The sequence below is a fragment of the Nanorana parkeri genome, unplaced genomic scaffold, assembly GCF_000935625.1.
Source record: "Nanorana parkeri isolate BGI_ZX_2015 unplaced genomic scaffold, ASM93562v1 scaffold290, whole genome shotgun sequence".
NCBI classification, from domain to species: Eukaryota; Metazoa; Chordata; class Amphibia; order Anura; family Dicroglossidae; genus Nanorana; species Nanorana parkeri.
Genome location: NW_017306558.1, coordinates 231,540 through 246,135, shown reverse-complemented (window position 1 = coordinate 246,135; position 14,596 = coordinate 231,540). Strand labels below are relative to the sequence as shown.

The 14,596-nt window shown below is 39.9% G+C and overlaps 1 protein-coding gene across 1 annotated transcript in view; it reads right to left on the bottom strand.

Moving 5' to 3' along the window:
* Positions 1–14,596, bottom strand: part of ZNF280D (zinc finger protein 280D) — a 54,865-nt gene that overhangs the window by 23,248 nt on the left and 17,021 nt on the right. The window contains exons 6-10 of the mRNA XM_018557574.1: positions 13,248–13,457; positions 12,810–13,013; positions 12,569–12,687; positions 8,823–9,052; positions 1,592–1,749 (exon numbers count right to left, since the gene is read on the bottom strand). Coding sequence (XP_018413076.1) covers positions 1,592–1,749; positions 8,823–9,052; positions 12,569–12,687; positions 12,810–13,013; positions 13,248–13,457 — 921 coding nt within the window. The remainder of the gene's footprint in view (positions 1–1,591; positions 1,750–8,822; positions 9,053–12,568; positions 12,688–12,809; positions 13,014–13,247; positions 13,458–14,596) is intronic.

Genomic DNA, 14,596 nt, shown 5'->3' with positions numbered 1-14,596 from the left:
CCCCCCCCCCCCATAGATCCATTCAGCATTGGGAGTAAAGGGAAATGCCTGCTACTTGGGGACATCAGGGATCATGTTATCACTCCCTTTCCTACTAACAATGCTTGGCGACTGCCTGCTCAGGCACAAGCAAAGTCACGCAGGGGCAGGATAAGATTTCTCAGCCCTGTGAAAACACAGACTTTAGTTCACAACATGTTAAAATCGAAGTGTATAATCTCCATTGGATCTACCAACGACTATGTAGTGCAAGGGCCTTGCCAGCAGAAGAGGTAACTATAAGCTGGGCAGAAGGCTACTGTGATTTGTTCATAGATTGTAGAAATAAAGCCAGGTTGGATCAAAAAGTAAAGTACTAATCTCAGCCCAAGGAGTCTTAATCCCAACAGGAATAAACTGTAAGACAACTGTTACCTAGCTTTATGATCCAACCTGGCCGAATTTGTTTTTACTTATGGGTTAAAGTAAAATTGGGCTTTAACACTTTGGCTACCAAGGATGCAAGGCTTACATTGGAACAAGTCCACTTCCAGCTGGTCAGCTCAGTAAGCCTAAAGGTGCCCATAAACCTTACGATTATAGGACGAAACGTTTCATCCGATGATCGAATAGTCGTACGATTTTCGTAAGGCAGACCCATCCTGCCCCGATGATCGCAAGATTAATTTGGCCGTAATTAACGAAAAGCACCTGGACGAAATGCGGTAATTGATTTGTCGTATTTTCGTTCGCGCATTCGCAGTGTAGATCGTACGACTTTTGACGGACGGAAACGCCAGCAACCTTACGACAATCGTACGATCGAGCAAAGTTTTCAAACATGCTTGACCGCCAAAAGTCGTACGATTGTACAGTAATGTCGGTTCGGGCACTCTATTCACAAGTACGATTGTCGTTCGAAAAGGCGATCGCATACGATTATCGTCCGATAATCGTAAGGTGTATGGGCACCTTTAGCATTCCCCCTTCTGCTATAAGCTCACGGTCACTTCAGTGAAAAGTAAAAATTAGCAAAAATGGTCTGGCCAGCTGAAGTTAGCAGCGGAACACATGGCTTGGCAGCAAAAGGTTTGAACTGAAACTGTTGTTTTTCCAGATTTGGGCAAAAATACACTCATATAAAAAGGTTCATTTAGAACTACAGAATTAACATCTCACTGCCACTTTTCTGGTTTTAAACCAGAAAAAGCTAAACAAACTCCTGACATTTAGATTTTTTTTATGTGAGGCCAACTCAGTACGCGTTAGGGGGAAGTGTCTGAGACAAACTTTGTCAATTGGAGTGCAGCCATTAAGCTTTTAATGAAAGGGAATTAATAAAAAGTGTCTGCGAGTTCTCTCTCAACTGGTATGGTTGCCCATAGCAACCAGCTTAAATCTTTTTTTTAAAAACTCCACAGTTAAGAAAATAAAAATGTAAAAGCCGATTGAGCTGTGCTCAATTTGAGACAAAGCTTAAAGTAGAAAATGAAGTGCATTACAACTACTGCCTTAACATGAAATTGACTTCTTTCAGCTTTACTAAAAGGTGCTTTCACCAGTGGATGAATTATAAAGATCTAGAACACAGAATAGAGCCCTCTGATCTTACTTGTGGATTCATAGAGCGTGTGAGAACTTTCAATGTGGCACTGCAGCTGGAAAGGAGTTGGGAACTGGCGATAACAGTGGTGACAGGTGGTGTGGTTTTCCCAACTTTCTGTACTCTGCTTCTCAAGTTCCAAATGATGCTTCATGTGGTTCATAAACCTAACCAAGAAAACAATAACAGGCACATATATGGTAACTGCAAATAAAGTAGCTGAGCAAGAAGAAAATCTGCATGCATCACAGCCTTAATTAAAAATACTTAAAGTGATATTAAAAAGGCAAAAAAATGTTTTCCCTCCCCATGTAAATGAGAGCACTTACCTTAAATGATGTCTCTTATTCTGATCTTCCTCTTCTTTCCCCATGTTTTCATGTGTCCCTCCAGCGGTGCGGCGTCACTCCGATCCAGCGCTGACTGCTCTGTCCCTCCGATCCAGCGGTGTCTGCATGCGGGTGCACGCGTCCATAGACTTACCTTGCGTCTCTGCTCGTCTCCCGTCCGAGAATCGGAACTGCGCATGCGCCCGCCCCAAGATCCTTTGCGGCCGTACGAGCAGTTCCTGATTCTCGGCGCGGGAGCGAGCAGCGATAACGAGGTAAGTTTAAAATGATTTCAAGCGGTTTTTTTTTACACTTCTTGCCTATATCTAATGCTTGCTAGCAGTAGATATAAGCAAAAAAAACGGAGGGTTTAGAACCCCTTTAACTGATAAACCTGAACAAAACAAAACAAAAAAACCCCACACAAATCATTCAAATACATTTAAATCATTATACCAACAACATTATATGTTAGGTTTTAATTTCCTTAAGCGCTTGGGCTTACCAGTTACAGGCATCCGACTTTGATAATAAAAACAATGTTTTAAACCTTTTTCGCTGCCACCGACATAAGGCTTACGTTGGCAGCAGCACGGAGTTTTAAGCACATTCCTGCAGGGGCTGGTAGAAGCAGAAAGACATGCCCATCTGATCAAAGGGGGTGACTGATCAGGGGGTTGCAATGCCATTTTCTTACAATGTATTTGACCATAAAGAGAGGAAGTGGTGGGTAGTGGAAGAGGAAGCAGAAGGAGAAATCCCCATTGGAGGCAGAAACTCCCAATGGCAAAATGAAACTCTGGCTAAAGCATTATCCTCAATAGAAAGGCAAACCGTTCTGACAAAACAAAACTAACTGATTTTATATTACTATGGGCATGTAAAAAAAAATGAAAAACTTTTCATGCATAGCAGCTTTATATTTAAATGCTAACTTCAGCTACTACTCTATCTTGCAATATTCTGGAGCTGTCAGCAGGGCCGGATTTACTCTCTCTCTGCTGTCCAAAGGCCAGGTCCTCAATGCGCCGCCAAACCTCCCCCCATGGAGAATGGCAGACCTGCAGGCTGCATACAAGTGATCTCGACGACATTGCCTAGATCACTTGTATAAAACAGGTGGAATTTAGTTCTTCTCCAAAGCAGGGCTGAATGTACAAAACTACCTGCCCGGCGCCCGGAACTGCATGTCCAGGGCAACGGGAGATATGAATTTCACACCCCTGCTGCCCATCTACTCCCCGCTGCCTCGAGGCCGGGCCTTGGTTGGCCTTGTGGGAAATTCGGCCTTGGTCGTCAGCTTACAAAATCAAAACATACTGTAAAAGTACAGGAAATAATTCCCCACATAAACACTGCTACTGATGTCACTGCAAGTATAGTATACCTGACAGATTCAGCTGTTTGTCTTACAATAATGTTTGTTTCTGCTTTGACAGAGCTGTGTGATGCATTTTTTTATTCCCTAATTAATATAAGGAAAATAAAATCAATTAAACACACTTTTGTAGTCCACAGAGATAGCAGATTGTTCCATTGTTACTGGTGATTACTAGATTAGGCCAGTCAGCATTTTACAACATTGTCTAAGCTAGCCTTTCTCAACCTTTTTTTCCGGTCATGACACCCTTAAAAATCTTAACTCACCCCAGTATGAAATGTAAAAACATAAAATGTAAAAAAAAAGTAGCCCCTCCTAAATCTAATGTAGACTTTAATGGGGGACCACACTCATACAAAAAAAGTGGGGCACTTTCTTTCACATCAGGAGCCTCAGTCCCCCCTTTACATCAGGGTACTACTATCACATCAGGAGTTGCAGCTGGGAGAGGGCATGAGGCAAAGCATGCAGATGCAAACTTTTGTGAATAGTGCACAAAGGGATGCACCGATATATCGGCCAAAAATTGCACTTTTGGCTAAATGCCGAAAGTGCAATTTTCCTGCCGATATATCGGTGCATCCCTGCTTTCTTTCCTCCCCGCTGGGCGCTGCTCTGTGTCCCAGCGGGGAGGAGAGAAAGTGTGACAGCCGGCCCAGCGATGCGGGAGGAGACCGTCGTGAGCGGACAGCGTCTCTCCTACTTCGCTCAGCCTCCTATCACAGTCCGGCAGAGCGGTGTGTGGGCGGAGACAGCTCGGGCTCTCCTCCCTGCACCGCTCGCTCAACCTCTTGTGACAGCGTGTCAGGGAGTAGAGCCTGGTACAAGCAGTCAGTGATCAGTGATCGATGAGTGTTTGTAGATAATTGAGGACATAGTATGTGCACTATATGCTCAATTATGAATGAGTGGGAAGTGATCTACATCACCTCCTGTTCATTCATAGTTGTAGTTACAGTAAACATACTATGTACTCATATTATGAATGAACAGGAACACTCATAGAGGATTTCTGTTTAAAACGTTTATAAAAAATAAATTCAAAAAAATAAATATTAAAAACATTAAAGTAAAAAAAACATTTTCGGTTTCAGCCTGACAATTTTTTAAATTTTGGTTTCGTTTCGGGTTTTGAAATTTCCATTTCGGTGCACCTCTAGTGAATAGATTCCCCTCCCTCCCTGGATTAGTGTCATTAATTTGCACGGTGCATGGTAATGACATGGCATTTTGCAAAAATTTCAAGGCACCCCTGAGGAAGTCAGGAGACTACCCAGGGTACTGTAGTACCCTGGTTGAGAAAAGCGGATGTAGGCCAGCACTGCTGTCTGCAAGAAGGTATACACACAGAGGGAGCTCCTTTTCACAATTGTCAGGCTATCTCTTCCCTTCTTTAATGAAATGTCTGTTTACAGAACTCAACAGCTGAAGCTGAAATTTATATACGTAAATTAGTCAGAGCACGGACTCCTCCCTTATAAAGCAAACCAGAACTACAAAGCAGGTAATGTGTGTTGCGATATCCCTTTACCTAAACCCATCATGCTCTGGGCATGGTTTGTAATGCATTATATGTTTATCTGTAAAACGAAGATTGCATAGATTTAAAAAATAAATTAATAAAAAGGAAGATTTTAAAAATATAAAAAAAAAACTTTAAAAAAACAAAACAAACAAAAAAACAACAACAACAACAACAACAACTCAACACTAACCCTGAAGCCATAACAGTTTCCCTTCAAATCTCTATATGTGTGACAGTTGGCAAGTAAAACAAATTTCTGAAGCTATGCAATTGATCTGAGCATTAATAATGTTAACTCTAGCAATTTATGTATAAACGAGCAAGACCAATCCGGAGACACTAAACGGTTTAGCAAGGTTCTTACAATTTCCGGTATACTGTAAAATTTCTGCACTTGATTAAGAATTGTCTAAGCACAGAGGAGGCCAATCCCCTCACTAGCCAGACCTCTTAACATCAGGCACCTAAATAAAGCACAATGATTCAGGAAAGATAATCTGTCTGGCCTGCAGCCATTTCACGTGGGCACTGCAAGAAGACTGCACACACAAAAAACATTTGCTTTTCATCTAGCATCAACATGTTCTAACTGAATATCTGAAAGGAGCACATTTATTATTAGCTACAAAATGACAGAACCAGCACCTTCACTGCTCAAAATGCCTTTTGAATTACCTGAGCTTTTATGCTGCAGGCTGTTGGGCAATAAAAAGTTAGTAAAATTACAAGCAAGGAAGACCACCCTGGATTTCAGAAGGATCTTCTCAGAGCTTGGTTCTAATATCTCACTGAACGCCTGAAATGTATTCATCTGTCTGCAACCTTTTGACCTAGAATTGCTTCCTTTTCCCCACAGAAAAGGGAATGATCCTTTTACTGTGTTTATGCCAATAAAGCTGCTCGAATTTGAGTAAGTTTTCTCCTTGACCCAGGTGACTTGAAGAAGCAGTGCACACACAGTAAAAAAGATAATTGTTCTGCAGAGAAAAGGCAAAATTCAAACGTTTCCACATTTGCTCAAAACAGTGTCATCTGCTGTAAATATCTGTGAATGTAAAATGAAAAAAAACAAAACTGCTATTTACAACTGAAGTACATAAGGTGTATCTAAACTCAAAAACAAATACGTAATATGTTGCAGCTTACCAGATGTAGTGGCTGCATTCATTATTATTTTTCAGGCTAAGGACATTTTCAGCAAGTACAGGAATATCTGTTGATCTTGCCAGAACTGTAGTGTCCTTATCACTTTCTGTGAGCTGAGAAGAAAGCACAAACATTTGTATCTTTATTATGTAAACTGCTAGGCCTATCAATCCATCATGTGGAGATGAGCGAAAGGCAGACATGTTTGAAGTCCACCTAGGATCACTAGGTGAAAAGACAGACAAAACCCTGAAAAAGAGAAAAAAAAACGAATGCAGCCACCACCATCTAAGCTGCAATATATTACATTTTTGTTTTTAGGTAAGATACGATTTAATTCTTACTTCATCTGTCACATTAAAAGAAGAGAAACCAATTTGCAAATCTGTCTAAACAAACAGACAAAGCAAACTGGAATAAAAGTCTTGTAAAAATACAGCTTCTGTCATAAAACAAACTTATTAAATATGATTTCAGCAAGAGAAAGGCTGCAACGGCAACTCATTTTCAAGAATGACAGTTCTTGACTACATACATTAGTTTCCTGCTGTTTACAAGACAAATTGCCTGAGCTTCAACCTGCGTCTTTGGTTCGAAGTGTATGTAATAGAGATTTTAAAGCCTGCAATTACAACAGGCTTTTGTTTTCCTTAATGATATGAACAAAAGCTAGTCTGTACATTTCAAGTTGCAAACGATGCCCTTTGTAGACTTGAGACATTTTTCAGCTTCACATTCTGCTATTTCAGCTTCTCCTTCAGGTTCTTACATGGAAGTACCATGACCTTAGCTGCCAGGCAAAGGTCCTTAATCAAACTAGTGTGCCTAATAAAGAAGATCACGATTTCCTTTTTTGCTGATATGGAAAGTAGAAGTTATTCAATCAAGGCAACAACATCTAATAGCAGCCCTTACCACAGGCAAAAATACAACAATTATTCATGTGTATCCCCTAAGACAATAGCGCTGAATACGGTGATAAAACACAATTAATCTAATCTAAATAGCATAGTGCAGAGTAGGGGACTTGGCACTGGTGTTATGCTGTTTGCTGGGGATTTATTAAATGTGATACAGTAGTTTATGACACATAGCAATAACCAAGAACAGGACTTAAAGAGGAACTAAACCCACTGACAACCGTTTTACATACAAAGCATGTCAGAGTGTTATGTCAGGCCAAACCCTCAAATGGCTGGTGTCCTAGTTGATCACATGTGGAACACTATGGCAACTGCAAATGTAAACAATCGGAGGGTTTAGTGCCGCTTAACACCAGTGTGTGTGTCTGTCCCAAATGAAATAATAAATCACCCTGTCATAAACTGCATCAACTACCACTGTCTAATTTTAAGGGTATATTTAGAGAAAAGTTTCAGGAACAGTATCATTCATCCAGCTTAGACGGGCTTTTTGCTGACGTCACACACAGAGGGCACGGAAGAGTGAGCTCATTGGTGTTTTATGTCGGCGATTTTAATAAACTTCGGATTTTAATTTACTACACTAGGAGTATCTATTTGATTACATGGCGACGGTGGTGTGAAGACTAATGTTTTGAGTCATGCAAAACTGGCTTAGGAGAGGTGGAGAAGTGGCAGGGGAAAAGCCAAGCTGGATGAATGATACCGTTCCCGATCGTAGGGTTTTGCCATAATGAGCTGTGTATGACCTTCTGAACTCAGTTGGTCATTTTGGTCCGGCGAGTGAGGCAATTGTAAGAGAGCAGAGCAGCTATTGGAACATTGTTCATTTCATATCACCTCACTGTTTGTTGGACAATAACTTTTTGTTGTATGGACACAGTTTATGGATGTTATGGGCACAGTATGAATTTTTACACTGTCTTTAATCATGGTTTATGCTGTGATTGCTAATTATCAATCATAGTTTTTGATCATTTTTCTATTATGTACTTCAATGAATTGATTTGGGTAACTTTTAGTATTTTATATATAATAGGTATTTTATCAACTTATTAGTGCATTGCACTTTTATTTATTTATTTTTGTGCTTTGCCTATGTGCTTGATCTTTACAGTTGGGAGGTCTGCGATTACTTCAATGTTTGTCTACCTTTCTTTACTAAATTAATATAAATTTACTGAACGAAAAGCAAGCTTTTCACTCAACCTAAAACAGATTATCAAGCACAAATGTAGCAATAAAACATGGGAAATATTACTGAAATTAAGATATATCTCAAGAAAAATGTACATTATGTGCTTTAGTTCTAAACACCGTAATTGTGAAAGAGAAATTGCAATTTTGCTTTAAGCAATAATATACAACCTATTTATTGTATGTCCATCCAGAAAGGCTTTTTTTACAGATATCCCATTATACTGATGGTCCATAGGATGCAGAGGCCTTTATTTTTCAAAATATAGGAAAAACTGGTACTGGCTAACCACAACAAATAAACCATTTCTTTCCTCTTTTCTCCATACTGCAATAGGACATTGAAATGGAAAACCTCATTGATTGATTAGCAAAACCATCACATTGTAATGTACATGCTAAAGAATCCAATAACCACAAAACAGGTTAGTACTTTCTTTTCCTCACCCACCATACTGATTTATAGTTTTTGGGCAAAAGATGCACAGGCTGACTAGTGAGGACAGTTTCTTGGTAACATCCCAGACCGCAGGGTGACTCATTTGCTGTGAGACTTTAGCATCAAGTAAAACGTTACAATTAATTAAAAGGTCAAAGAGGTTTAGGAGGAAACTGGCCACAGCTTTTCACAGGCAAAATGGAAAACCTTTTTTTAATCTCATTAATGTTAATATTCTCTACGGCGGTTACAAAATCATGCCAGTACATTGTAACAAGGTTTTTAACAATGTTTACATACCTTATATTGTTTTTGAGAACTTTCTGACAGCTGAAACACTTGAAAGTCGTATTTGTCTTCTGGTCTTGTTGTACCAGCAGAGGGTCCCCAGCATGCTTTCCATAATAAAATTCACTGACCAACATTATCAGTTTTCCCTTGTCATTCTCTTCTGTTGGATTGTGTGCTCTTGGAACTTCTGCGTTTTCTACTCTGGGGAAAAATTGTTGCATCCTTTCTGGACAACAATACTGTAATCAAGAAAGAAGGCAATTGTTGTCATGTTATTACATGAATAAGAATTAAACAATCATTCTGATTTCCAATGTATGCCAAGTCTTGATACTTTACTTGATATGCAAAATACAGTCATTATCATCAGATGAGATACTAAACATTAGTTACCCACTATAAGGAAGCACATGTGGAAGAACATATAACATTTCTATACATAATACAGGTTATTTTGTCCCCTAGTATACCACAGGCTGTTTTTGTATTAGACATACTTGGTAATGCTCTTATCTACATTTGGATTTGTGGTGTTTCAAAATCACATTCTTCTTCTCATTAACACTTGTAATGTCATCATGACAACATGTGCCTTTTAACCCATTCATGACTGAGCTTCTTTTCAGTTTCTGTTCATAAAATGACTGACACACTTTTTACATTTTTGCTGTGTGATTCTTCCATGGCAGTAATATACTTTCTTACTAAATGTACCCACACATATTATATATTGTTTTTTAGAGGACAGATAGGTACACGTTTGATTATAATTATATAGCCCTAACGCCTTACTTAGTTTGAATAAAATATTTAAAAAATATATTTTTTTTAAATGAAAAAAACTTAAAGAAAACACTTTTTTCACAAGTTTTGATTATTCTTATTATTTTTTATATCATAAAAAATATATTTATATAGAATTTTTTTTCAGTTTATATCAAGCAGTCACTATACCTCTATGAGTAAGCCTTTGGGTGAAACATGTGAGAGGTTGTAATTTGGTTGGGGGTGTCCAGTGCTGGCATTTGTTGCTCTATTCATTTTTATTCACTGATATACTGGATTTGCTGTGAATTTCAATAAAGTCTGCAGTATTGGAATTCTCTGGATAGTGCGGTCTGTTACTGCGGCATTCTAAGGTGGAGACGCACCTATTGGACCAGCACCTGGGGAGTCCTGATGGTGACTAAGGAATTGGAGTGGTGAGATTTCCTTTGGCTCTACAGTCACTATGACTGCTTGATAAATTAACTTTTTTCATTTTTGGTTATTATTAGGCTGCTCCAAACTTAGGAACAACTAGTAACCTTAGAGACTGATCCTGACAGCATGTCAGAATCAGATCTCACAAAAGGTTTCTGGTGGTGCCTAGACGATCAGAAGTGATACATTTCAGGTAGAGGGACACATTGCAACATTGTGCCTGTATCACACAGCGTCATAAACATGGGGCCAGTCTATGGAGCTGTCAAAACGAATAGCAGAGAGGTGACTCACTCTGCTACCTCTCTGCTATCTTCAGCTGTCAAATACCGATCTATCTAGCGATCTGGTATTTGTATGTAACGGCTTCATTCTTTCATTAATGAAAGAAAGAAGCTTTTACTAAAACTTAACTATTACATTAATGAATGCCTCAATACTGAGGCAGTCATTAATGAATGGTAACCGATGAGAATCAGCGGTTACCAGTATTACAGAGCCACAAATAACTGGTCACGTATAGTGTACGTGGCCAGTCATTTAAGCACTTTGTGGCGGGACGTACAGTGTATCTCCTCACAAAGGGGTTAAAGGAAACCTGCCAGAGCAGAACCTCCCATCCAGCACCTGAGTTGAGCCTAGGTTGGTTGAGGGTGTGTGGCCAATTGCATTTCTAAAGTTTATTATTTTTTTAAGGTGATCATTTATATCTGTTTTGATGCAATGCCTTTTACTATCTATTTAATATTTTTGTTTTACAAATTCACACTGAAAGTGACATTAAAGGATAATCACCCCCAATGTTAGTGTAAGGACTTACCTTAAATAATGCCTCTTAATCCGATCATCTTCTTCTTTAGTGTAGTTTTCAGATGTCCCTCCAGCGCCGGTGTGGGTTTCCGATCCAGCGCTGACTCCTCTGACGTCCCACAGAGTCTGTGCGGGTGCACGCTGCTCCATAGACTTACCTTGTGTCTCTCCTCATCTCCGGGCCGAACATCTGAACTGCGCATGCGCCTGCCCCAAGATCCTTTGCAGCCGCCCAAGACTCTTCAGATGTTAGGACGGGAGCCTGCGGCGAAGGCACAGGTAAGTTTAAAAAACACAAAGAAAGAAGCGCTACAACCCTAGGATTCTTATTGTTAAACAGTTTGGAAACATTGTATAAATCTCGATGCAGACTCACTTTTGGACGGACGAGGTGGTGTCTTGCCGTTGAAGAGTGAGGAATTATTCCTGGTTTGACAGAAGAGGTACAGAGCCTCGAAACGCGTAGCCAAGCCAACCACTTCACGGACCGCATGGTCCCTCAGCCTGGTGCCCGCTCCTGAACCTCTTTCACAACGATTGCCGACCCTCTGTTAGATTGCTATATAGCGGCACTTCTGCTCCCGTTCAGCCGACGAGTGGCAGCCTGGCCAGCTGTGCTCTCACTGCACCTGACGGAGAGTGTCTGAAATAAACATCCCGCTCGCATGGACCCACCAGTCACATCTATCATTCCTCAACACCCATGGACCCTTTAGACGCTGTGTAGCCCGATGCTTACATCCACACAGACCAGCCATAGATGCCGCCCTGTGATCTAAGCCGACATACAGCCCTCACTCTTCAACGGCAAGACACCACCTCGTCTGTCCAAAAGTGAGTCTGCATCGAGATTTATACAATGTTTCCAAACTGTTTAACAATAAGAATCCTAGGGTTGTAGCGCTTCTTTCTTTGTGTTTTTTATCATTGCCCACAGGGTTCCTCTCCCTGACTAAGTAGTTCGCTCACCCAAACCTGTTTTTTAAATCCTTTTAAAATCCTTTTTTATAAAGCTTTCCACAAATTTACACTTGTTGTGCGCTCGCCATTTACTACCATTTTTTTAACAGGTAAGTCTAAACCTCTTTCAAAAGGTTTTTTTTTTTAAAGTTTTTGCATCTATCTACTGCTTGCTAGCAGTAGATAGATGCAAAAAACACACTGAGGGTTTAATAACCCTTTAAGGGGGAATACATGAAACAGGATTCGCAGAGAACTAGGAGTTTTCTAAACAGAGCAAAGCAAAAAGGGATTCAAACAGTCACTTTGAAGTTTCATAGGTCACGCATCTGAGAAGGGTGGGTGAGCCATAGCTCTGACCAATTCAGATCTGACTTTCAAACAGGCTTTTAATTTCAGCAAAGCAGATAAGAATACCCTAAAAACACACAAAAAATGAGCCTTGAGCTCCACCTGCTGACTGAAAAAATATTCATATGCAATTTTTCATATTTAGCTGGCAAATTAATAGGTTAGCCCTGATTATAATAAAGAAATAAGATATACACAAAACCGAAAAACATTCCATTTAAAGTCACAAGACAAACTCTAATGCAAACACTATTCATCAATAGCCACAAAGGATATCTACTTTGTCTGCACCTTTCCTAACTTTACTTGTTAAAAACTGTACTAGTCTGTGAATATTTTGTAACAATCTCACTTCTGTTACAACATTTTTAATGTGCTACATTCTTGATTAATATACAACAATAAATAGAAAATTGATTGATCTTCATTACCCTCATATGGTTCTTCATAGGTTCCAAAAGGTTGAAGTGAATATTGCATTTCGGACAAGCTCGAGGAAAAGGCATTCCGTTTTTTGTTGGAGTTGTTCCTGAACCGCTACCTGCATTAACTTTTTTTTTGGGGGAAAAAAAAGGTGGAGCTATTAACTTTAATCAAGAGTTCTGGTGGATGTTTTCTATACATTATGTATGAAAAATATGACATAGATGAAATAATCAAATATTTAGGTACCTTTTGTGGGTGTATCTTGCAATGGAGTTGTTTGCTGTTGTCTCGCAGCCATTGACATTGGAGTAGATACTGTGGGAGAAGCTCCAAGTGGCCTATTATCTGCTAAATTCTCATTGGTTTTTTGCCTTTTCGGGGAGTCATCTGTGAGATCGATAGTAGCTGGTCGTTTAGCAGCTGGTGCATTTTCATTTCGACCTATGTTTGCTTTAAAGAAAGAAATAGTGGTTTGTTTCTTGCACAGTATTTTAGGGAGGAGCTCCTTGTCACATGCATGACACCATCCCATATTTACAGCCAACTGCCCCACATTTCATTTTTCTGTGTCGTATCTTATGTGTGTCAACACAGCTTAGCCAATCTCGCCTATAGTTATGGGGAAATGTTACAATTCTTTAATTTACTGATTATCCTTTCAAGATGTGGAAGGCATTCTAATACCTGAGGAGCTTTGTGTAAGGATAGTTTGTTGGGTTTTCTGTGAATTCTGCTGTAAAGGCTGTTGAAGTACTGGTATTAGGTTGTTTTGCAGCATCGATGGGGTAGGAGCAGGAGACCTATGAATGAAAGTGGGTGCTGTCCTTGCTGGTGTAGAAACTGGGCGGATTTGGTGTAAGGGTTGTAGTGGTCGAATTAATGGAGTAGCATTTCCTGTAACAAACACAACAAGTGTTTACCAACAACAAAAGGGAATTTACATATATCAATATGGTAAGTTTGGCATGCTTTGTGTATATACAATTCCTGCACCACAGGCAGACAATTTAATAAGATCTTCTGAGAAATCTGTTACAAAAAAAATTATTCTGTTAACTGCAAACATGTGTGCATTTGTACTTCGGAATAGTATCATTATTATGAATACTTCCTAAGATGGGAATTCTCTTCACTTCCTGCTGCATCTTCAAGACAGGAAGTAAGGGCTAATCTCCAAAGCAGAGCACGTACAGCAAAAAGAAACCTGATAGGGGATTTTAGTTCTTCTGTACGCTATCCCCCCCCAAAAAAAAGTAGCTTCGACTATATACACTTTAATATGAATATATATTATATTAAAACTGAGATTTTAATGACATGTTCACCATTCAGAAACCATGTATGTAAGTGACCCCTTTAAGGAACACCTGTCGTGGAAGAAATATGTGCACTCCTTCGGAAAATGATAGCTTTAACCCTTTTCGCTGCCACTGACGTAGGGCTTACGGTGGAACACAACCGCTTGCAGCTGGCCAAGTCAGTAAGCCATACTTTGGTGGCATTCTCCCTTCTGCTATCAGCTCATGGTCGCAGCTGAAACGTGGCAGTCATCAAGATGGCTGAGTGGGGAGGAGAGAAGAACCGCTATCATCATGTCAGTTTCAGGATAACAGCGGCTGTGTGCGTGGCAGAGCGGAGGATCAGTGAATATGTGTTATGTTTACAGATCCTCTGTGTGCAGAACAATTACTAGAGACACATAGTACTATGTGTCCCAAGTTATGAATGAACAGGAACTGCTTTACATCACTTCTTGTTCATTCATGAGATTCTAAATGGGTAGAAGCCGCTCAGTTCAGAGGCTTCTATCCATTCATAACTGGTTGATAGTAAAAAGTAAATATTTAGTATCTCCAGCTTGTGAATGAATGGGAAGCGTCTGTACTAAGAGCTTTCCATTCTGTCAGAACAGAGGCTGCATGAAAAAGAGATAGAAAAAAGAAAAAGAAATTGAAGACACAGAGTCCTCTATTTCAAAGCGGAAGTGTCAGGGGTCTGTTTAGACTCCCGATATTATCCCGATGCCCCCCCCC